This window comes from Pseudorca crassidens, chromosome 5, assembly GCF_039906515.1.
Source record: "Pseudorca crassidens isolate mPseCra1 chromosome 5, mPseCra1.hap1, whole genome shotgun sequence".
NCBI classification, from domain to species: domain Eukaryota; kingdom Metazoa; phylum Chordata; class Mammalia; order Artiodactyla; family Delphinidae; genus Pseudorca; species Pseudorca crassidens.
Genome location: NC_090300.1, coordinates 138,933,565 through 138,959,134, shown reverse-complemented (window position 1 = coordinate 138,959,134; position 25,570 = coordinate 138,933,565). Strand labels below are relative to the sequence as shown.

Genomic DNA, 25,570 nt, shown 5'->3' with positions numbered 1-25,570 from the left:
CTGTTACACCCTCCCTCCTTCCTCCCTCCCCCCACCTGCCTACCCCTTCCCTTCCTTTCTGACTCCCTCCTTCCCTCCTCTGCCTTCCCCCCCTCCCCCTCCCCTCCTCTCCACCATCTAATAGATGCCGGCCTGTCAAGCCAGTTAGTTACTCCCCTTAAATGCTGTCCTTACATATCCCACGTCACCTTCCTGAAATCCCCCTTATCCACCTGCTACCACCTCACTCCTGCTCAGGTCAGGTCAGTGACTTTTTCCAGCTCTGTATCCTTTTCTATGACTCTCTGGTCGGCATTTCTTTTTGCTTTTTCTGAAGTTCACTGACAATACAGTCGGCTCTGCCTGGTTTAGTACCAAACTGTCTCCTAATTATTTTCTGTTGGTTCCATCCCTTCAGGGAGGACCGCATCAGCCTCTGTAGAGCCGGTGATTAAACTGTCTTTTCCCCGGCAGTGCCCATGACACATTCATTTTCCTCCAGCTCCCCAGGCAGCACAGTCAGGCCCATGGAAGTCACTCCAGGAAAACTCACCTTGTGGAGCCAATGGTCACTGTTCTCAAAAGTTCTAAGAAGCTCCTTGTCACGGGGAGTTCCTTTAAACACAGAGAAACCACGCCTCACCCCTGAGGATGATATCAGCAAGCCCAGCCTTATTGGCCCCATCCCCTCCCCAGCCTGCCTGTCCTGGGGTTGCTTTCTTCACCCACCCCAAAGGACAATCGCTAGGCGACCCGGTTTGCCTGCGACTGTGATTTTTAAAGTCGGAAATCCCTCATCCCCCCCAGTAAGTCTCAGGCAAGGTGGGACGGCTGGTCACCCTACTGTCCACCCAGGTGAGAGCTTTATTTTTTGTGAGGGTCAAAAACATTATTAACGACCTCCTAGTAACCTAGAAGTGGGGCTTTGTTCCTCCTTCATCAGAAGACCAACAGCACAGATGAACATAACCGATTGATCAGATTGGGTAGTTGATCTCCTGAATGCTAAGGAGTTGGGACTCTCAGCTCCCCGGGAGGGAGAACAGATGAACAGAGGCTGAGGCCTCCTGGGGTGAGGAAAGGACGCGGGAATTTAAGACAAGCCTGGCAAACTCCCCAAATTGCACAGAGCCAGCTAATACAGGAACGGCATTTCCCCTCCCGGCTGTCAGGCCACCTTCGGGAAAGAGAAGCAGTTAAAATCGGTGGTACAGTTCAGGTAGCAACTGTACCCCAGAATTGCCCAGCTCTGGGTGTGACAGACCCAAAAACACTAACTCGAAAAGATATATGCACCCCCATGTTCATTGTACATTATCAATAATAACCAAGATATGGAAACGACCAAGTGTCTACTGATGGATGAATGGATAATGAAAATGTGGTATATATATACACAATGGAATATAATTAAGCTATTAAAAAATTGAAATCCTGCCATTAGTGACAAGATGGATAGACTCTGAGGGTATTTGAGGACAGAAAAAGACAAATACCATATGATCTCATTTCTATGTGGAATCTAAAACAAAACAAAGCTCAGAGTTATAGAGAACAGATTGGTGGTTGCCAGCGGGGCAGGGGGAGGTGAAATGGGTGAAGGGGGTCAAAAGGTACAAACTTCCATTTATAAAATAAATAAGTCCTGGGGATGTAAGGTACAGCATGGTGACTATAGTTAATAAAAGTGTATTTTGTACTTGAAAGTTGCTAAGAGAGTAGATCTTAAAAGTTCTCACCACAAGAAAGAAGAAAATGTCGTAACTATGTGTGGTGAGGGATGTTAGCTACACTTTCTTGGGGTGATCATTTCAAAATATACACAAATATTGAATCTTTATGTTGTATACCTAAAGCTAATATAACGTATGTCAAGTATACCTCAATTAAACATTTTAAAAATAAATAAAAACTAATTTAAATTAATTAACAGATAAAGAAAGAAACTGTCCTCCCTTGTGGATACTCCGGAGGCTGAGTACCAGCCCATGTTAAACCACAGCCGCTGGAAGAATCGTTTAGTATTTCAGTCAAGATCGATTCTACACTGTTAGGTTCAGCCTCTGAAGCTCTAGGTAAGAAAGAAAATAAGCAAACTGAAATGAAATCAGAACACATCCACGTGCGGAGGCTGAGACTCACCTTTCCACACCTTCACGTATTAATATGTGTCAACTTCCTGTTTCCCTCTAGTGGCGCTTGGTTCAGAAAACTGAGGGGGCCCTGAGAGACTGGACACCAGCAAAAGGAAAGACCGACTAAGTGCCTTCCCCTTCTTCTTAAGTTAGAGGATGCAAACCTTGAATTCTTTTCGGTATTCTTGCTTGATTTGGGGTTTGTTTCTGGTTTTTTTTTTCCTTATCAGATTACCTACCTTATTTGAGTATCGTCAGTAAAGAGCTGAGATTTTAAAAAACTGTCATGTGGATATACGTATATTTGCATAGCGCTTTCTTAAGATTAACAATCATAACCATGAAGTGCACAAAGAGAGGGAAAAGGGCAGAGTATCACTGAGATCTAAGAAATAAAATGATGAAAAACTCTTACAAATTGGTGGTGCAATTCAGGTGGCAAACCCACCCCAGAATAGCCCGTCTCCGGGTGCAACAGACACTCCAGACCAAAGGGCACCGCACTAGTGGGCCAGAAACCATGACCTGCTCATCCTTAAATCCTTAACTTGATCTCAACAAAGACCACGATTTCTGTTTGATCCTCCATATTACCCTTTGGGTCAAAAAGAACAGCAAGAACTTCTGTCCCAGTCAAATAGGAAAACCTTCTAGGTACCCCCTAGGTCATCGGCTGGGAGAAAACCTGACAGACTTGCGTGTACACCTCCTCTGGGGAACTTAGGGCTGGAAAGATCAGTGTGATTAGTAAGTATCAGCTTGGAATTCAGCTCCCACCTCTCATTGTAAAAAAGAAGACACATAAGAAGATTCATCTTCTCAAAATAGCTCACCTAAGGCCTTAAGAAGTTCACAGATTTCAGATCTGTCACTTACAAATGTCATTAGAAACAAAATGGCTATTTTATGAAATGATGATGATGATGATGATAGCAACTAACACTTACATAGCCTTTGCTCTTTGCAAGCTGTAGTTCTAAACACTCTGCTTTTATTAACTCAGTGAATCCTGAGAGCAACCCTATTAGATGTAGGTGCCATTACTATCTCATTACGCAGGTGAGAAGGTCTCACAGTCGGATTTGAGCCCAGGAATCAGCTAGAGGCTGTCCTCTTCATCCCACTCTGGACCCTGGCCCATGTCCAAATGGAGAGGCTCCAGCGCCAGCAGGGCCCCTCCTCAGCACAAAGGGCACTGGCTGGGTAGTCTGCTTGTTTGTTTTACCCCACCTCCTTTCAGTAAGGTGACTTGGAGGCGACTTGCACGAATCCATTGTAATAAAACACACAGCAGAAGCAAGTGAAAAGTGCAAAGGACAAACAGTGCTTGGGACATTTCACAGTCCTGGGGGACAACTTTGGTAGCCAAGTGGGCTGGGGGCGTGGAGGGAGCCTCTGGCTGGGTGCTACATGTTCTGTTCCCTCCCTAGGAAACCTGTGCTAGAAGTCAAGACGACAGTGAGCTTGTCTTGCATCCCCTAGCCCCGCACTTGGAGGCAAACAGTCTTCCTGCCAGGTTAACAACAGAGCACCCCCTTCCCAGACGCACACAGCCATGCAGGGCTGGCATCCCCCTGTGAGAACTGGGGAGTCCAGCAAAGCTGTGCAGACAGCCCACTTCTTCTTCCAGCAGGGCAGGCAGCGTCAAGGTACTCCTTGAAAGATCCTGTCAAAACCACTCTAATCCAGTCCAACACAGCCCACGTAGCCTGTTCCTTGGCATGTGGCCAAAAGAGTTTGGGTCTGGGATTTGTAAGGCAGGTAGAACCAAATGCCTAATCTTGGCCATAAACAGCTTTCAATAAAAACAGCAGAGTGTTGAGCACAAAGCAAGACCACTGCCTGCCGTAGAAAAAGGACTTTTAGGACTTGCCCTTCTCATTTCAGAGTCCGAGAAGGCACTGGTTAAGGACCGGTGGGCGATCTCAGAAGCCGCCAGGAAAATAACCACCAATTAACTTTCCAAGTAGGTCTAGGCTTGACCTCAACTCATTCTAGCCGTGGCCTGGGGTGACAATGACAGAATGTGAAAGAACAAGTTCAAAGTCTATTTGCCAGTGCAGTAGGCAGAATAATGGCCCCTCAGAGGCCCACATCCTAATACTCAGAACCCGTGAATATGTTACCTTACTGGCAAAAAAGGACTTTGCAAATGTGACGGAGGTTATGGATTTGAGATAGGGAAGCTACCCTGGGTTGTCAGGTGGGCCCAGTCTGGTCACAGGCATCCTCAAAAGTGAGGACCTTTCCCAGCTGTGGTCAGAGAAGATTTGACTAGAGAACAACGGTCAGAGAGATGAATGTTGCTGGCTTTGCAGATGAAGAAAAGGGGGCCCCAAGCCAAGGAATGTAGGTGCCCTGTGGAAGCTGGAAAAGGCAACGACATGGACCTCCCCTAAAGCCTCCAGAAAGAAATGGAGGACCACTGGAGCCTGAGTTTTAGCCCAGTGAGACCTGTGTCAAACTTCTGACCGATGGAACCGTCAAATAATACATCTGAGTTGGTTTAAGCCGCCAAGTGTGTGGTAATGTGTTACAGCAGCAATAGAAGACTAACATAGCTAACGATTCCCTATGGGAATCCTAAACCTTTTCCTAAGACGACGCAGTGGATCAACCGCACAGCAGTCACACAGAAGGGTGAACCCTGAAGTAGGCGGCACTTAGCCTATTTCTAGAAACTTCCTGCATGAGCCTCTCCTCATGTGCCAGGGATTTGCAATGTTGTCATTTGAAGCAGCTCTGTATTGAGCCCACCGAGAGCCAAGCCGAGACCACAGCTCCTCTGTGTGGACTTGTGAATTACAATAGCCTTTTTGATCTGAATTCTGGGGAGGCCTGCTCGTTCCTCCACGTCACCTGTGGGGCCACAGAGTCTGGCGGACAAGCCCCTAACGCAGGGGGCTTGACTACTTGACTCAGCAGGCTGTCTATTCCCCCAATTTTTTAATTTGGTAAAACCGATCTGAGGATACATCTGGCCAAAAATATGACAAGGCACAGTTACAGATCATCCTCTCAAGATGACACTTTGCTCTTTTCAATCTTGGCTCCTTACTATGGTTTTTAGAACCTGCCTTCTCAAAAGGACGCTGGCATCAGGTGTGCAAGGTCTTCAAGAAGTTATTAGCGCCTCCTAGTGGTCTTGAGATGCACTTTCTGACTCTCACCTTCCCTTTAAACACACCCATTCCTCATTAGGGTCTGGTGGAAAATGTCACAAATAAGTTTTTAGGCCCGGTAGGAGGCTAAACCTTCCCAATTTGCCTGGGACTCAGGTTTCCTGCTACCCAGGATTGTCAGTTTTAAAACCAGGAAAGTCCTGGAAAGACTAGAGTGCCTTGGTTTCCATACCCATGACCCCCTTGAGACCCCACAGGAAAACTACCCAAAGAGGGCATTGTCTTCCTGTCCTTGGCACTGCAATAACCGGGTACCAAACACAATTGGGACCCAAACGGTAATGCCTTTACTAATGCAACTCTCTGTGAGAACAGCAGCTGACTTGAACGCACTTTGCTCATGATAGGAAAATAACAACTGAAGATCTGCAAATTATTTCTGGACTCTCATCGTGGTGGGTGGGAGAGTAGGGTCACCCCATATTCTGGGCAGAGCAGACCATGAAAACGAAATTCTGACTTTCTCTAAAAGTGTTCAGATTCAGTTTGTTCAGAATTCTCTAGCTCTTTTGCAAAATTCTTTAGAAACATGTAGTTTCCTGAAAAATAAACAAACTCCCTCTCTATTTTTCTTTGTAATGTTCATAAGTTTTAAGGAGGCCAAAGGTCTGAAACTATCTACTTACAAAGATGAAAGTCTAGTGCCTTAAAGACACTCATGTTGGTTTCAATGGCCAACTTATGAAAGTTGTATAGATCTGGGTCAGGGAAGGAGGAGACTGGGAATTTTATAATATTTTTTGTTCAATCTGAAACTAGTCAGTTAATCAGAAATATCTTAAAGGTTTTTGAGGGAATTCTCATTGTGGATTTTAGAATGCTTTCCTTTTAACGTTGAAAGATGGCAGAAATCAGAGGCTTTGTGATTAACTTTCCAGGTAGAAGACAGGGATCACCTGTATGGTATGATATGTGAGTGTTGGGAGAATCCACCTGTCTAAAAATGCCCACATCATCCTTCCACAAAAGCCTGAATCTCAGAGAATTGTCTAGAAAAAAAGCCACTGTCTGTTAAGAAATGGTGCTGGTTACTCTTGTCTTCCCGAGGGCCAACCTAGGGGAGGACACCAGTCCCAGAAACCTCTAACCTTCCCACAAGCTGGCACTGTTTGTCCATTTCCTCATACACAGCATGAAAGGGTCCATTTTGGCAACACTTTCTACGCCTTCCTACAGGTGTTTGATGAAGTGGCAAAGTCGTTAAAGTTCCTTTTGTAAAGGTATGCTTGTCAGATCTCATTCCAAAAAGTTCAAGGCACTTTTAAGAAGCCATATTAATTACTACAGCTGGTCACTATAGCTATGAAAGGTATTCAAAATATAAAATTAAATCCCAAAGACCTTGAATAACCAAAGCAATCTTGAGAACGAAGGCCAAAGCTGGAAGCTCACGCTTCCTGATTTCAAACTACATTACAAATCTATAGTAATCAAAATAATATGGTATTGGCATAAAACCAGACACACAGATTAGTGGAAACAGAACTGAGAGCCCAGAAATAAACCCACGCATGTATAGTCAATTAACTTACAACAGAGGAGGCAAGAATATACAATGGGGGAAGGACAGTCTCTTCAATAAATGGTGTTAAGAAAACTGGACAGCAACATGCAAAAGAATGAAACTGGGACACTGTGTTACATCATACACAAAAATTCATTCAAAATGGATTGAAGACTTGAATGCAAGACCTGAAACCACAAAACTCCTAGAAGAAAACATACGCAGAAAGCTCCTTGACATCAGTCTTGGTGACAATTTTTGTATTTGACACCAAAAGAAAAGGCAACAAAAGAAAAAATAAACAAGTGGGACTACATCAAACTAAAAAGCTTCTAGGCACAGCAAAGGAAACCATCACCAAAATGAAAAGGCAATTTACTGAATGGCAGAAAATATTTTCAAATCATATATCCAATAAGGGGCTAATATCCAAAATATATAAAGACCTTGTACAACTCAACAGCAAAAAGACCTCAAACAATCTGATTTTAAAATGAGCAGAGGATCTGAACAGACATTTTTCCAAAGACATGCGGATGGCCAACAGGCACATGAAAAGATGCTCAACATCACTCATCATCGGGGACATGCAAATCAAAACCACAATGAGACATCACCTCACACCTGTTTTAGAATAGCTATTACCAAGAAGACAAAAAATAACAAGTGTCGCAGACGGTGTGGAGAGAAGGGAACCCTCACGCACTGTTGGTGGGACTGTAAATTGGTGCAGCCACTGTGGAAAACAGTATAGAAGTTCCTCAAAAAATTAAAAATAGAACTACTGTTTGATTCAGCAATTCCGTTCCTGGGTATTTATTCAAAGAAAATGAAAACACTAACTCAAAAAGATACATGCACCCCCGTGTTCATTGCAGCACTATTTACAATAGCCAAGATATGGAAACTAACTAAGTGTCCATCAACAGATGACTGGATAAAGAAAATGTGGTATATGTATATGTGTGTATATATATGTATACACACACATACACACACATACATACATATATACACACACACACAAAGGAATATTATTCAGCTATTAAAAAAGATTGAAATATTGCCGTTAGTGACACGATGTATGGATTTTGAGGGCATTATGTTAAGTGAAATAAGTCAGACAGAGACAGACAAATACCATATGATCTCATTTATATGTGGAATCTTAAAAAAAAGAAAAAACAAGCAAACAAGCTTAGGGATACAGAGAATGGACTGATGGCTGCCAGAGGTGGGGATGGGGGTGAAATGGGTTAAGGGGGCCGAAAGGTATAAGTTTCCAATTATAAAATAAACAATTCATGAGGATGTAACGTACAGCATGGCGACTATAATTAATAATACCATATTGCAGACTTGAAAGTTGGTAAGAAAGTAGATCTTAAAAGTTCTCATCACAAGAAAGAAAAATATTTGTAACTCTGTGTGATGATGGATGTTAACTACACTTACTGTGGTGATCATTTTGCAATAAATACAAATATCAAATCATTATGTACACCTGAAACTAATATAATGGTGTCTGTCAATTATACCTCAATAAAAACTAATTAATTAATTAAATCAGGTATACTGAAAAGTAGCGACCTTAGGTACTAAATAGATTTGGTTTTCTAAATTAAAGTTCGTAGTAGATCTCATGGATGACATATTCACTGAAAATTTTTGTTTCATTTTAAAGAACAAACAGAAATGTCTAGTCGATCAGGTAGTCAGTTTCTCCTGCCAGTGTCTTGTTTAATGAAATAGTGGAATTATCCCTAAATGGTTTTTGCAACTTCAACAAGAAGAGCAAACAAATGAACAGCTCCCAGCACAAACAAAACTTCTCGTAAAGGAGAGGGGCAATTATGTAATGCACAATGTGAGATGCAATTATGCAATGTGTATAATGCAATTGTATATATATATATTGTATATATATTGTATATATTGTATATATATATTGTATATATTGTATATATATTGTATAATGCAATTATGTAATGCACAATGGGAGATGCCAGATCAATGGTAGAGTGGGAAGGCACTTTTTAATTTAAATGCAACTTTATTCAGTTCAGACCTACATCTTCATGTTTAAGAAACCTAAGCTACATCAACTTGCTAATTTTCCCCGCTGCTCCCTTTTCTCCTGACCACTGAGTTGAAGGTAAGCCTGCATTACTAACCAGAAACCTCAGGTTTCACAAGTTTAGGTTCAAACCAGCCTGTCATCTTGTATCAGTGAAAAGAGACAAAAGAATCAACCAGGAGTACATAAAATCACATTGTGTATAAAATAGGAAAAGTTGGCTTTATGCTTCAAAAGCAGGAAAGTCAGAGTCAGAACCTCCCCCCCCCCAAAAAAAACATATGGAGTTTAGGAAAATCACAAAATTGTCCTGGAACTGTGCTCCACAGGGTAACTACTCCCATTTTAACAATTAGATTTCATTTTGTATTTCCTTGTAATCTGAGAATTCTTACAAGGTCAGGGGTTCCTAGGTCATGGATAATTAACTTGCTGAACTTGAAAGTTCTTTGTCAGTGAGCAGAGGCACACAGTACCACCTTGTAGTGGTACTACAAGGTGCCAACCTTGATGTTAACCTTGATGTTAGCAATTTGAACGGAGCGATTTTAGAAGACTTCAGACGTTACAGAATTATCTGGAAGCTTTACCTTCCCCCCTTTCCCACTGTTAGTTATATGACTATATTCTCTGGCCTGGCTTGACCCACGCAACGGGGAAGGTCTGTGGTCTCAGACCAAAAGGGACCAGCCAAGTTCCAAATTTGGAGAAACACCTAACTGGCTGACCAAGGCCAAGGCTAATGCCCTGGCTTTATTATACAGAAGTCTTTTCTGTGCCACAAGCTTTTTTTGGTGAACTCTCTCCCCACCCTCACCCCTGAGGAAGAAGAAAGAGGGAGTGCTATCCTGTTTCAAGATTCCCTAACCCTGACCTATTAGGTCAAAAAAAAAAAAAACAGTGACCCTGGGGCCAGCTTCGCAGTGGTTCACAAACCAGCCAATGAGCAAACAGTTCAAGGGCTCCTGTTTTCAAAAACGACATTTATGCTAAGTGGCTAGGAACTGGTGTCCCTAATTTGTTGCAAATCTTACTGTGGCCCCAGCAATCCAGTTCCAGGGCAATGGATCCCTTCATCTGCCTTGTGGAGAAGGACACACCGACACCACAGGAGAAGAGGCTGGGGATTTCTCAAGATGTTCATTTATTATCCTAAATCCAATCTGGGCAAGGCCAGTTTCTTACGGGAGTGTCTTATTTCAGTTTTGTAAGGCTTGGAAAACTGGAATTCAGAGATGAAACAACAAAATATTACTTTTTGTGTAGAATAACTTGAAAATACTGTACACTAGGGTGCCTGTAGGTAATTAACTAAATAGGAAAAGACGTGCTCTGTATTTCAGGAAGAAAATAGAATGTGAAGATTTTGTGAGGGTTCTCATTTATCTGTCATCAAAATAAAGGCATCCACACAGATATGAAAATGAGAGAGTCAAGGAGATTTACTGGGCGAGGGAAAGGACTTATTAGGTCTTAGGTATCCTAAGGGGCTACATGCCATGCTTGTCCAGTCCATCCACGGGCACCATGTAAACAGGACCTGCTCTGGTTCCCTGCACCCCATCTGTGTTCAAATCCACACTAACTGATAATGGTCTGCAAGACCCTGGTCATAGAGACCTTCCAACAACACCAGGAGAAGAGGCAGCTGAGGGGGCTTGGTTTGGCACTATCTCGTTTGGCACGAGGGTAAAAATGGCACAAAACACTGGGTGCCCCAAACCAGGAAACAAAACCTCGTTCTGAGAGACAAAATTGTGCAAAAATAATAAAAGATTTCATTTTATGGAATTTGGGATGTTTAAGAATGCTTGAGAATGTTTGCTGAATCGATGAATCCATGAGTCAATCAATGACCCCCTCAAAACACATTGACGGTCAGCACTCCACCGCACTGTGAACAGAAATACTCAGTGTCTGATGTGTCAACACATCCTCAAGGTGGACAGGACGGCGACAATGTGGCAGAAGGAGAGACTCCACCCCCCAGAGAAGAGCCAGCTTCCAGAATTCCCATGCTTTACTCTATTCCTGACCCAGTTTGGGGAACCCATTGTGTTGAGAACATCCCGAAATCCCACCTACAGTGGATACAGTTTAAAGCCGTAAACTCACTTCACATTACTATTCTCTGTGAATCGGTTTAATAACTTCAGGGGATTTTTAACTCTTTCCATTTTTATTCTGACGTTATTGGTGCAGGAAGTAAGAACTTAATAAGTCATACTCTACAAACCTTGAAAAGCCAATTCACCTAATTTTCCAGAATAAGGTATAGTTCTGAAAATCTGGACTGCAGATTAAAACATAATTCTGTTACTGAGATATCACCCGCTGCTACCTTTTGGTGGAAAGACGTGCATAATAAGTAGCCCTGGGAAAGATGACGGAGTTGAACTGATATATTCACTGATTTTCCCACGGAAACAATGATACAAGAGAAGATTATTTTCTTTGCCAAGAACTAAAGGAACAACTTTTGTAGAAATGCCCAATAAACTACAAAATTGGGGGAGGAGTGTCCAATGAAAGACAAAGTGTTCTAAAGGGTATATAAACCCTTTAAGTGGGTGACAGAGACGACATGAGGAGAAACCAATAGAAAAGTGATAGAGTCCCTTAAAGTACTAAATTCTTAACTAATTTCACAATTTCTGTTAGGGGCAAGGAATGCAGGAAAGCTTCTTTCTTTGGGGAGATTGTGACATGGCAGTCATCGGAATTTGATATCCTAGCTCAAATTCTGGAATTCCTACTTGCGAGTCTCCCTTAGAGACTGAAGGACACCCACATTCATGAGACACACCACTTACTGAGGTCCGATAACCTCTCCTCCGGCACCCTCTGCCCAGGCTTTTCTCAGCACAGCATCATCATCTCCCTTCTTCCTCTATAGTCTGTGCCAGCAACGTCCCCACTGGTCTTATCCCCACCTCTTGGTTAGGGCAGGAAGGAGCCATGTGGGGTGGTTCCAGAGAGCAGAACACTCTGCAGTTAGGAGGGACGAGGGTCCGTGGGCAGGTGGACAGAAAGCTGGACCACGCAGCTGGGCTCCCATATCACCACCCATTATTCTGCCACGGTCAACAGGAAGGGCTGTAGGAGGCTGCTTGCAGGTAAAAGGCCAGCGGTTCCAGCTGTACCATCACCATGACTACTGTGTAGCACAGACCATCTGAAGGTCTTCTCGGTTTCTTTAACTTTTCTGCAAGGCAGAGGGAACGCTAACTGGAGAGGAAACTGCCCAGTTGGCTCCCTGGACTTACGCCCCTTCTGGTTCCTCTTCTGCCCTCTGGTGGAGCCAGCGAGAACAGCAACCACCAATAAAACCCAGCACCAGAAACAACGCTCCTTGCAGATAAGAATCGTGGCCCTCATTTTCATACCTTTGTTGGTATCGTTTATTGTTATCATACTAGCTCATCCCATGACACAAACATTACCATCACACTTCTTGTAAGCCTATAAAGGAGAAATGTATCATAAGTGCAGCGAGTATTGAGTGTTTTTCTTCTTAAAGAAATAAATGACTACACCGTTGATATCATTTTCTAGACTGACTTTGCACACCCAAGGAGGGGAAACCTTTGCTGCCCTTTATCAGTAAAATGTGTCTATTAGAGTCCTCGGTCCAGGCCACAAAGGGGATTATGCTCTGTCTTGAAAAATGCTTCTTCTCACTCCTCCATAACCTTAGAACTCAGGGATGATTTCATTCCTCATTACACCTAGATCCTAACGAATATATTTTAGATCTTAAAACTTTGAAACAGATCTGAGCTTTTCAAAAAGCCTATGAAACCTAAATTCATTCCCAAGAAAGTATAGTATTTATTCTTTTCGACTGCCGTAACAATGTCTTATGAGGTGGATTAGGTGGGTGACCACCCTTGACCCACAAACTTAATCACTGAACCCAATTGCTCTTAGCTTTCAATTCTGGCCACAGGCTTAGTTATGTCGGCGTTCATTGTCACAGTGGGTGGAATCAACTCATAAGAAGCACACGGACGAACAAAATGAAACTTGCTACTTTTTATCCTCCTATATGAATTCTGCTTTAAAAACTCTGGGCCTGTTTTTAATCCTTATTTAATAATATGGCCTGATACCAACTGAAGCTTTTACACAGAGATGAAAAGCTTATTTCCTTGTAAAATTCTCACAAGGAATTATTACAACAAAGGAACACCTTGTTCTGGAAGACCAGCTTAATAACGCAGCCTGTTTCTCTATACCCTGGTGGTTTACGTTCTTGAATGACTGAGCGTATTCCATTTCTTAGAGTGACTCCAAAGGGGAAAATGCGTGCACCAAACAGAAGAACTGGCCACACGGGGCCCTCCTTTTACCTGCACTGCCCCCCACCCCGCTTGGAACTACTTTAACCCGCTCTGCACCTCTCACCTTGGCCATCTTTCCGCCCACTCAGATTTCACCGGCTTAGAAGTGTCATAAGTCACATGTCCCAGTTACCTTTGCCCGGTAACAAATCACTCCACATTTAGCAGCCTAAGTTGTGTGCTTTATTATAGATCATGATTTGTGAGTTAGGAATTTGGGTAGGGTAAGGCTTGCCTAAATGATTATTCTATTCCATGTGACGTTGACAAGGTCACTCAGCGGTGTTCAGCTGGTGAATGGGCTGGTCCCAGGGGTTCAAGACAGCTTCACACACTTGTCTGGTGTCTTGGCAGGTTGGCTGGAAGGCTGTGCGGCTGGGATGGTCAACTGGAGCGCCTACAGGCAGCCCCTCCGGTACGCTGGCCTCAGGGGCCTCACTGAACAAGGCAGAAGCTGCACAGCCTTTTGTAATAAAAACCACACAGCATCACTCCCACCATACGCTACTGGTTACCAAGTGGTCACAGAGGTCAGGCCACGTTCAGAGGGAGGAGAATCAGACCCCACTTCCCAATGGCAGGAGGGTCAAGGGATCTGTAGCCTTCTTTAATCCACCACACTATCCGATTTCAGGGTGTGCTGAAATGCTCCAATCATTTACTTATAGATCCAGGTCTTGACTAACTTGAACTGGTTTAAAATTTTTTTAGCAGTGCCTAAAAGCAATGGTGTTGTTTTGTATTACCCAGTGATGAGCAGAGCACTGTATCTGAGCACTAGCATATCTCACTAGCTGGAGAGTAACAGAGTAATCTTCCTTTATTGCTGCTGTCCACGATGCGAATAATCATAATATATTGGTTAAAATGGCATTAACAAAAAAAGTCTCCCTCCATACCTGATGTGTCAATACCTCTGAATTTTCTTAAGCATGGATTTCTCTGTCCAGAGAGTTAAATGACACCAAAAAAGCCATTGAGTGCAACCCACACTTCATCTCGTCTGACCATTTATGGGAAGAGAGTTGAAGGCATCCAGCCTGGATGGAGTTCAAGCAAAAGGAACAAAGTTGGGGAGAGATTAAATCTTTCCAAGATTCTTTGAACTCACCGTGTCCAACGCCCTGACACCAAAGGCACCAAAAAAAAAGTGTTAATCATCCTCATTTAGGAAGAAAGCCTTATGTCTCCGGATCTCCAATAACACCTTTATGCTGGGTGATCTTCACAGCACATGACAGCTGAGATGTGCTGCATGTCTTGGTCATGCTTGTGGCCACTGTCCTAAGGGCCCCATCAGAACCCCTCGTGTGCCCCCAGCCAGGGAAGAGAACAGGTGCCCCCCTACCCTGATCCTCATCCCCACAGCCCACTGTGGCTGGAGGTGGGCCAGTGGCACCGTAGGGGGATGGATAGGTGTGCATAATGAGGGGCTTCCTACTGGCCACCCTCCCCAGCAAAGAGTCTCACTGGCCGGAAGGCAGAATCTCACCGGTTTAAAAGGGAACCCAATCTCTTGCTTCTCCAGAACAGCTCTAAACTTGCACACTCGAAACAAAAAGGGGGCACTGAGACTAGTAGCTACTTAACCAGCACGTACTGCTTCTCCTTTGTATCAATAAGAATAAGTGGCTGTCTCTTAGATATGACAAAGAAATGACTGTAAAAAGGGCATATGGAGTGGCCCAGATCGGGGCTCGAGACCCTCTTTGCTTGTGCATTAAGGTTATGGAATTGAGATTTGTTGTGGTAAGTACTACAGCTACATTGCTCTGCTCATCACTGAATAGAAAAAATAATAATAACTCCAGTGCTTTACGCACTGCTAAAATGTTCTTAAACCAGTTCAAGTTAGCAAAGACCTGGATCTAAATAAATGATGTGAGCATTTCGGCATACCCTGAAATCAGATAGTGTGGTGGGTTAAAGAACGCTACAGATCCTTTGACTCTCCTCGCATTGGGAAGTGGTCTGATTCTCCTCCCTCTGAATGTGGCCTGACTTCTGTGACTACTTGGTAACCACTAGAATATGGTGGGAAAGGCCATGTACCTTCTGCCTTGTCCACTGACCCTCCCTGAGGCCAGCATACTGGAGGGGCTGCCTGTAGGCGCTCCAGTTGGCCATCCCAGCTGCACAGCCTTCCAGCCAACCTGCCAAGACACCAGACAAGTGTGTGAAGCTGTCTTGAACCCCTGGGACCAGCCCATTCACCAGCTGAACACCGCTGAGTGACCTGCATCACTCCCCCATTTTGGTCGTCAACTGTATTCCTTACCATAGTCTCCTGCCATGGAATTAGAAAGGTAAAAATGATTTTTAACAGGCCTAGTACTTTAATAGTTGGTCAGTTACCGTGCTCAGACAAAAGCCAACGTCTGTAAATGCAATCTGACAGTTGAGGCATTGCTGGCTTAGATGGAAAGAATCTACGAAATCATAAAATTTACATTCTGCAAAATGTACCATTAAAAGCTGACCACGCCCTCACAGGCATAGAAAATGAACTTATGGTTAACAAAGGGGAAAGCAGGGAGGAGGGATAAATTAGGTGTTTGGGATTAACAGATACAAGCTACTACATATAAAATAGATAAACGACAAGGACCAAGGACATACTCTATAGCACAGGGAGCTATATTCAATATCCGGTACTAAACCACACTGGAAAAGAATGCAAAACTGTGTGTGTGTGTGTGTGTGTGTGTGTGTGTGTGTGAATGTATAACGGAATCACTTTGCTGTACACCAGAAACTAACACAACATTGTAAATCAAAAATAAAAATCACAGCTGACCACGCAATTCAGTCCACCTGATATAGTAGCCACATTTGTTCACTGCCATCATTCATTGATCCGTACACTGTACACAGCACAACCTTCCAGATAGAGGGGAGTACAGCAGAAGGGCAGAGCCCTTGCGGTCAGAGATCTAGAGGCCAAATCTCTCCTTTCTGTCCGTCAGCACCCGGGCTGCCGTCCCGCTCTGCCCACCTGTCCCACCAACCCCTCCCCCGCGCCATGTTCTCCTCCCTCGCACAGCATCGTAATTATCTCCTTCCGGATCACTCTCTAAGGCTAAGGCTGCAGAAAAGCAGGAGCTGTGTTCATCACTGTTTGTCACTGTAGTACCCCCAGCCCCATGCAGAGTGTCTGGTACGTGGTGGGTACTCAATAAACATTCCCTTTCAATAGCCTACTTGGGTCCAAAATACCACTTGGTAGTTTGAAAGACTGAGAAGCAGCTTTTCTTTGCCCCATATCAAGACTCAACTTTCAGATGGATGACCAAGTGAAGAAGGAAAGAGAGAGAGTAAGTTGGGGTAGAGTCCATAAAACGGGTAAAAATGGAGAATTTTTTTAATCTGATGATCTTGCACGCATATATAAAATCAGACTTTCCTTCACAGACTGAATAAATATATATCAACATGGTCTGTGTTTCTCCATAAAGCTACCCTTCCAGAAGCTTCAAAATTATCTTTCCAAACAATCTTTGATATTTGTGTATTTCCATCCTCCCTCTCATCAAACGTAAGCTATGGGTAGGCTTCCACAATTCACTGGTCCTCTACAGATAGGATTTGTGATCAATCTGTACACATTTTGGTCAATTCTTTCAACGCATGGAATCCAAAAAGAACATCTGGCTAGGAGACACAACCTTTGAAACAATACTGATATCACTTTATCGCAGATGACTACTGATCACGAATCCGTTTCGGAAGACGGCAAGCCAAGATCAAAGTGATATACCTTCCATTTTCAGATGGAGCAGGGTGGGGTATGAAATGACGCTGCTATCTATACATGTTAAGCTTTGTTTTGAACAGGAATTCATACAATGTAAGAAGTGGGAAACTGATTGTAGAATACACCCATTACTAGAAAAATGCAAAATTTTTAACAAGAATGTGAGAGAGCTACAGGCACTGATAGGGAATGATTTCTAAGATATGATGTTAAGTAAAGAATGTAAGATATAACCGAATGTATTTCCAGTGAACTACTTTTATGAAAAAGAAAAAAGTAGGTGTGGTGTTTTTTTTTAATATGTCCACAAATTCTTTGACTTTCTCTTTAAAAGGTGGGATGGAATTCCAATCTCCCTGAAGGCTGGACCTAGTTAAGAGAATAAAACAGAAATGACTGTGTGACTTCTGAGACAAGGTCATAAAAGGCATTCTTCTCTCTTGGATCCCCCTGCTCTGGGGAAAGCCAGATGTCATGTTTGAGGACACTAAAGCAGCCCTATGGGGAGGGTCCAAGTGATGAGCAATTGAACCTCTTGCCAACAGCCATGTGAGTCAACCACTGTGGAAGTGGATCCAACCACAATCAATCCTTCAGATGAGACCACAGCCCTGAAAACATCTTGGCTACAACTTCAGGAGCCAGAACTACCCAACTAAGCTGCTCCCAAATTCCTGATGCAGAGAAACTGTGAATAATAAACGTTTATTGTTTTAAGATGCTAAGTCTCAGAGTAATTTGTTACACAGCAGTAAGTAACTAAAACAGTGAGGATACTTACATATATGTTTGAATATGCACAGAATATCTCTAGGGAGAAAACTGAGAGGCTGGGCCTCAGACATGGACGAAGATTTATTTTTCATCACATTGTATTGTTTTATAAGTTTTTCTTATCCTAATATATTGTTTTTTCTTTTAAAAAAGTACATTTTACAAAAGAATCTCATGGATTACATGAATGACCAAACTGTGCATAAATATCTTTAACCTCTATTTTATTTCAATTTTTAAAAAATTTAATTTACTCAACTTTTGAAATAAAGTAGAAGAAAATAGTAAAATAAAAGTTGAAATATTTTAGAAGATATCTCCCTCAACTTTGCCCAGATACAGACCCCAGTTTACAAATCATCACTCTGTCAGAAAAAGAGCAGAGAAAATCAATGACGGAAAAGGAGACGCTTAGGAGATTTAAGCATCCACCTCCCCAACTCTCAGAGAAAACTTTTCTTTGCTGAATATCAAAGGAGCTCAGAAAATGGCTAGTGCAAAGCCAGCCTATTTTAGAAAATCTTGAAGAATTTGTGCTGGGATTATCAAAGGGTCCCACTCTCTGTGTCTCCCCAAATACAACTGAATCAATAACTCTTTAGTGACCACCATTGTATGTGCAGGTCGTCCTATATATACTCTCATAGCGTCCTACTCATCCTTGATCCCATCTTCTCTTCCTACCAGCATTACCAGGATGCCCATTATGTACCAGACCCTGTGCCAGACTATGACATCTTCAGGGAGAAGAGTGTCTCTGGCTCTTCCACAAGGGACACTAGACTGGGGCAGTGGGGAACGGGGCTTGAGTCCAGCTTCTCATTAGCCAAGTCACCTTGAGCCAATCATCCATCCATCTGATTATTTACCTACCATTACCAAAAATCACTGATTGAGGACCTCCCACGAGCCCACCACCGTGCCAGGCAGTAAGGACACCCTGTGGATCTCATGCGCATGCACTGTGCGCACACGTGTGTGTAAGAAGTTAGCAAAGCATGATGTTCCACCTTGGTTTCCACCCCAACGAACCTTGTATGATTTCATAGACGTCATTTGTAAGTAAGTGGTGTTGACACTCAGAAAACAAATGACAAAAAAATGTCATTTGGGGGGAAACATTAAAGTCCCTGAAGTGCATTTTTGCTCATTTCCCTTCTAAACACACAATTCATACTTAGTTATGAAAATAACATCTCCCTTTCAAGCTCTTCAGAGACCAAACCCCACAGGGCAGGTCTCAGCCTGCTCACACCTGGCTGAAGATGCACAGACAGCTGCAGCCTTCTGACCCACCAGGAGTGCCTCAGATGTTGGTCCCCACAGACCCCCGCCCCGCTCCCATCCCCCCGTGTGATATGACAATGCTTGGGAGGCTTGATTTAGTTACTTATTTATTTGGAGAGGGGAGGTATCTCCAGGTGACAATGCTCATTCAAAGCCTTGTCTTTTTTTTTTAACTTTTTATTTTATATTAGAGTATAGTCGATTAACAACGCTGTGATAGTTTCAGGTGCACAGCAAAGCGACTCAGCCATACATATACATGTATCCATTCTCCCCCAGACTCCCTTCCCGTCCAGGCTGCCACATAACACTGAGCAGAGTTCTCTGTGCTGTACAGTAGTAGGTCCTTGCTGGTTATCCTCAAAGGCCATGTCTTTCTCAAGTTCTACTTTGTTCCGTCCTCTCCTCCTGGAGAACCCAAATGTGATGGCAAATGCAAGTTTTCAAGCTCAGCGTTAGCTGTGTATTAGTGGTTATATGAATGATCTCCGAAACGTAATTTAAGAATTTCTTAGAGTCTGGCCCAGGATTATTCACTGGTCACATTAAGATTTTTTAAGTCATTTGAATTTGCCAGAAAATCCATATCTCAGACTATCCCATCCCTAGACACTGCCTCAAAGTATTAGATGAACCGAACCTGTAAGTGAGACTTCCTTGGCGACTAAACCGCCACAGCTGCTGAAGTCCTAACCTTACGCTATGGTGTTAGTATTTTGTTTGTCGTTTGTTGTTACTATGTTGGTGTGTTATTATGTTGTCCTCCTTCCTTTTCACGAACAAAGAAGAAAAGAATCTTTCTTACTAAATATATTGCAGGGTTGCCGTATAATTAGATGGTAAATAATGAACGCTTCTTTGAGAAAACAGAACTAAAAATTAGCATAGTCAGCAATTCATTTACCATACAGTAATTCAAGGAGGCTTTCCTGTGGCCTGTTCTATACATTCCTGGCTTTTACATCCAAGAAGACATTCTTGCATACGTATAGAATAAAACAAAATGACTAATAAACTGACAATTCTCACAAAGATGGGGAACATAAACCACCAGGTGGCTAAAATTAGAAGCAGATTTTATTATTACATTTTACTGGGTCGTATGTCATTACTTTCTGGTAACCAATACATTTATTTGTAACCAATACATTTATTTTTTTAAACAGGAAGAAATGTAAAAGTTAAAAGTTCCCAAATAGAATGAGGGCTAGTTAATTTTAAAAATTGTGTTTAGTAGGCTGTCATATGAAGCCTAGGAGAATGTTCTCTCCTTAAAGAACAGTTTTACACATCAATCATGGAATCAAAAACCCACCAAGACACACTTGCCTGACATGTTTATAAAACCCAGGAGGTCAGACGTCCATTATGGAATACAGCGTCCAGATAAAGTGGAGCCCAAAGAAGGAACCTAGAGAAGGTTAAATCTGGCAAAGAAATCCTATTCTGAACTAAATTAAGGATTTTAAATCGAGTATTACAAACTCAAGAGCTAAAATAGTCTAAAGGGTTTTTGCTTGATTTGTGTTTGAGATCTTTTGTTTTTCAAGGGAATGATCAGAAGGATAAGAAGAAAGTAAGGACTTCCCTGGTGGTCCAGTGGTTAAGACCCCATGCTTTCAATGCAGGGGGCACGGGTTCGATCCCTGGTCAGGGAACTAAGATCCCGCATGCAGTGTGGCATGGCCAAAAAACGAAAAAAAGAAGAAGAAGAAAGTGAGATATGCCTTAACAATCCTACGGGGCACATCCTAGGTGACCCTCAGAAGCTGTATCAAGCAGTAATTGCTTGAAAACCAATTTCACTGTTTGGAGATCCATTTGTTTCCTTAAAGAAAGGAAAACAACAACTGAGCACCAAACCAATCATCAGAGTCAAACATTCTGGTTAAGCAGTCCACGACATGCCCCCTTGCCTCTGCCTTCACAAACTACTGAGCAGAGTCTGAGAAAACAACTTGTTTTTACCTTTCATAATATTCTTTTCCCCAGAAAATGGAGGTAATTAGGAAACTAGAGATATTTGCCAGAAATAAATAAATAAATAAAATGGCAGGGATGGAATGGGAAAGGGATTATTCCTGTGCAAAATCAATGAAAGTTTATCAGAGCTGAGCAGATGTAACAATAAGAAGTCACATTTATAGCAGGCTTATTTCAAGTCAGGTACTGTTCTGAGTGTTTTATACAATCCTAATTTTGAATGTCCCACAAACTCATGGAGTAAGAACTATGATTGTTCCTGTTTTATCCATAAGCAACAAAGGCACAGAAAATCAAGTAACTTGCCCAAGGTCACACAGCAAGAAAGGAGCAGAGCCAGGATTTGGTCCCAGACCCACTGGCTCTAAACTCTGTGCTGTTGATCACTACAGTCTACTATCTCACACAGGCAGCCACCCGTTCACACACACCTTCACGTTCCAGACCTGTGCTCCACGTTGGAGACAGCACGCAGAAGGTAGTGCCATGTGTGAGTGGAGCTTAGACAGAGGGATACCCAACCCAAATTGGGGTTGGAAAAGTCTCCCCAGAGGAGATGATGGCCATGCTGAATCTTGGACACATAGCAGATAGCCAGGCAGGGAAGACCGGGAGGGGTGAAGGGAAGGAAACTCGATTCAGGTACAGCACATGCAAAATTTCCAGGCAGAAAAGAATGTGGTTCCCTCTAGGACCAGTAAGTAGTCTAACAAGGCTGGCATAGCGGTACCATGGGTAGCAAAGCTGGGTGGGAGGGATACTCAGGCAGTGCCAAGGAGACAGGAATCACACCGCGGATAGCCTTGTTACCTGGCTAAGGAGTGTGGATTTATCTGAAAGTCTGTAATAAACAACTGAAGATTATACTAGGAAACAAAATGATCAGATCTTTTCTTTCTTAGCTCACTGGCTATGACCAAGGGACTAGATTCGAGGGAGCCGAGGATGGAAGCAGAAAGACTATCAGGAAGCTGTGTTTCCAAGCTGTAACAAGAGGCTGGAATTATGTAGTCAGGCGACCAGAACAAGGGGAAATTTCTTAAACCAACGAGCAGATTTGGGGCACACACAGCAACACTTGCTCGGATTTCCCCCTCCCCTAACTTCCCTGAAGTCTTCTGGCTCCCAGTGACCCTCCTAGGGATTGTACCCTCAGGTTATGTCCCAATACATAATCTTAAAATGTCTCAGCATCTTAAAATTTGCTCAGAACAGCACAGTGAAGAAACGCAAGGCTGTTCTTCCCAAACTCTCTTGCCACCCAAAGAATTCCTGAAATTCTGATCTTAATCACTTTGGGAACTGTTTTTTTTTTTTCTTTTTTTTTTTGGCTTATTAAAATTTGCTTATATTTCTCCCAAGGAGGTTTAGGTCATAACCGGCCTCTATAAGCCTGAAAGTATTTTGGAAGGATTATGATTCAACACACAATGCACATTCTTGACCTTATTATCTGCTGTTTTCCCCATCTGGCCAAAGGTCTTTGGGAAGGGCTTTTTCAACAAAGATCCTCCTGTGAGCTGCCCCCGGAACCCAGTTCCTCATTTGTGATGTCTTGTAGGAATGTTTATTTCAACCTAAAACTTCCTCACTTGTGTCGTTACAGAATCCTTGTCCTCTTTGAACCTTTGAAGTAAGGCTGGAACTAGGACATAAAGGCAGACGATGTTCAAGTCGCCAGCATCTTGCATGCTTCCAAAGTAAATGTTAAATGTTCAATAAATATTACAGTATTTAAATAAACTTCCACTTTCCTCCCAAACATACCTTATCAATTCTACAGAAATGGAAGACCTTTCTGGAGCTGAAAATTTGGGCCCGCTCTGGGTCTCTGAGGTTTGAGTCCGGAGATAACTTCTCACATGACAACCTACCTGTTTGCATTTATTCACTTTAGGTATTAACGTTTCCTTTGGCAGAAATTGCTTTGAACATCAGCAGGGCTGGGTGGGGTTTTGTTTTTGTTTTTTAAAGTGAATTCTTTAATAACCTCCTGACTAGAAGGGCTAGTTAGGATTTTCAGTACAAAGGACAGGGGGACGCTGGACCCGCATCCCCATCTCCCACCACTCTCACCCCAAACTTTTTGCTTCCAAACCCTCAGTTCTTCTTTGTAACGCTCCTTTACCTCTTCTCCCTGAAACCCAAGCTGTCCCGCCTCTCCCCCCACCCGCACCCCCCACCCCCACCCCGCGGATAGAAGTGCTCGGTGACCATCAGGGCGCCAAGAGCTTCATCCCTGCTGGTCCCTCTGGGATCAGATCTCAACAGACCAAGACTAAGGATGGGAGGGGGCGTCCTGGGAGTTGCAAGAAGCCAGATTTACCTTCACGAAGAGGGTGATGTCGTGCTCCTGTCCCGGGGCCCCCTCCTCGGACACCTCGCTGTCCTCCTGGCCACCGTTCACCGGCGCGGTCTCGTCGCCGCGCTCGGTGCTGTCCCCCTCCGCCAGGTGGTTGCTCAGCTCGGCCTCGGGTTCCCGGGCCTCCGTCGGCTGGGCCACCTCCCCATCCGCGCTGCCGTCGAGGGGCTCGTCCGCGCCCCCGGCTGTGGCCTCCTCGCCTGGCCCCTCTGGACCCCGCTCTCGCCTCTCCTCCTCTGCCTCCTCTCTCTGCCCCAGGGACGCACCCTGGTCCTCGTCCTCGCCAGCATCTGCCCTCGCGCCCCCGGGGGCCGCTTCCTGCGACTCCTCTCCCTCCTGGCCCCCTGTCTCTTCCGCGGCCCCCGCCGCTGCACCCGGAGGCTCCCCCGCAAGCTCCCCAGGGCTGCACTCCCCAGGGCTGCATTCCGCGCTCTCCGACGCTGCGGCCTCAGTCGCCTCGGCCTGGGTCTGCGGGCTGCTGTCCCCTTCATCCCGGGGCTCACCCTGGGCCCTGTGCGCCTCTCCCGTCGGCCCCCCGACATCCGTGCTGACCCCCGCCGGCCCCTCGGCGACAGTGCTGACCCCCGTCGGCCCCTCGGCGTCCACGCGGAGCCCCGCCGGTCCTTCGGGGACCATGCTGTCCCCCGCCAGCCCCTCGGCGACCGTGCTGTCCCCCGCCGGCCCCTCGGCGACCGTGCTGTCCCCCGCCGGCCCCTCGGTGACCGTGCTGTCCCCCGCCGGCGCCTCGGCGGCCGTGCTGTCCCCCGTCAGCCCGTCGGCGTCCATGCGGGCCCCCGCCGGCCCAGGCGCGCTGCCTCCCGGCTCCTCCGGCCCGCTCTCCGCCTCTTCCTTCGCCCCGGGGGCCGCGGGATCCCCAGGCTCCAACTGAGCCTCCCCTGGGGCCTCCCCCGGGGCCTCGCCCTGCGCGCCGCACCCCGGGCTCGCCTCCTCCGCCAGCTCCGCGCCGCTCGCCCGCTCCTCTCCCTCCCGGGAGCCCTTCTCCGCCTCGGCCTCGCCCTGCTCTCCGCTCGCGCCCCGCGTCTCAGCCCCCGGGCCACCGCCTGCGTCCGGCGCCACCTCGCCCGCGCGCCCTCCGTCCGGCCCAGGCCCTTCTCCTTCCGTCACTTCGGCCGTCGCGGCTGCGCCCGGTCCCCCGCCCCTCGGCGCCTCCGCGGCGCCCTCTCTCGCCTCCTGCCTCTGCGCCTCAGGGCCGGAAGCCCCCGGCTCGCCCCGTCTCTCCGCCTGAAGCGCCGAGCCCTCGGGCTGGCTCTGGGGACCCGGGGAGCCCCCGTCCGGCTCCGCGACCTCGGTCATGGCCGCAGATCCCTGTCTTTGACCAGAGACCCTTCCTGGACGCTGCTGAGGAGCCAGGTGGCGCTGGGCGAAGGGCGCGGTGCCAGGGGCCGCTGCGCCAGCTGCGAGAGGACCCCCTGCCCGGGACTCTGGAGGCGCCTGGGCGGTACGCTGGGCGCGCGGGGCGAAATCCTCCCGCTCCAAAACGCTGCGCCCCTTCTCCCGGGCTTAAGCTCTCTGGGCTATTCCTCCTCCGCTCGTGCTTCTCGCTGGTTGCGCGCCTGATTCCCACCTGGACCCTAATTCCGACCTTGGTTCCCTGGAAACGCGCTCGCGGAGGTGCAGTGCGCTGCTGGGGAGGGTGCTTAGCTGCTGCACCCTTTGAAATGCCTGGCCCTCTGTCCAGGGGTTGACCAGAAGTCCCCGGTGCCAACTCCATCCCCACTGGGACTTGGGCGGGGTTTGCATCCCCTCTTCTCTGCCTATTTGAGTGGCCTGAGAGCCTGGCCAATGACAGTCTTTCTTGTGACCTTTGTGGGTTTCAGTGAAAAGATCCTGATTCTACTGACCGCTTCCGTGTTTTCTGGAACGGCTTCAAGTTCCAGAGCCATTAAAATCACCCCCAAACACACACAACACCCAAACACCTAATTCCCACCTTCCCAGGGGTCAGGGGTTAAGCTCAGCAGCTGTGCAACTGCGGATGCCCCTGTAGTGCCTCAGTGTCCTAGAGCAAGAGGGGTAAATCCTGAAAGAAAGAAGGGGAGGCCACACCGCCTCCTTCCAATTTCTCCAGGGTCCTGCTGAGAAGTTCCAGAGGCCCCGATATAGGAGCAAGTGGAGCCAGGTGACCTTCTTGGACCAGGGATGGGTCCTGTACTCTCTCCATGACAAGTA

At 45.5% G+C, this 25,570-nt stretch overlaps 1 protein-coding gene across 1 annotated transcript in view; it reads right to left on the bottom strand.

Annotated features, from left to right (window-relative positions):
- The window catches only part of CLIC6 (chloride intracellular channel 6), a 43,265-nt gene extending 18,206 nt beyond the window's left edge, over positions 1-25,059 (bottom strand). The window contains exon 1 of the mRNA XM_067739428.1: positions 23,345-25,059. Within this exon, the coding sequence (XP_067595529.1) occupies positions 23,345-24,694 (1,350 nt within the window). The 5' untranslated portion in view covers positions 24,695-25,059. The remainder of the gene's footprint in view (positions 1-23,344) is intronic.
- Between the last annotated feature and the right edge of the window lie 511 nt (positions 25,060-25,570).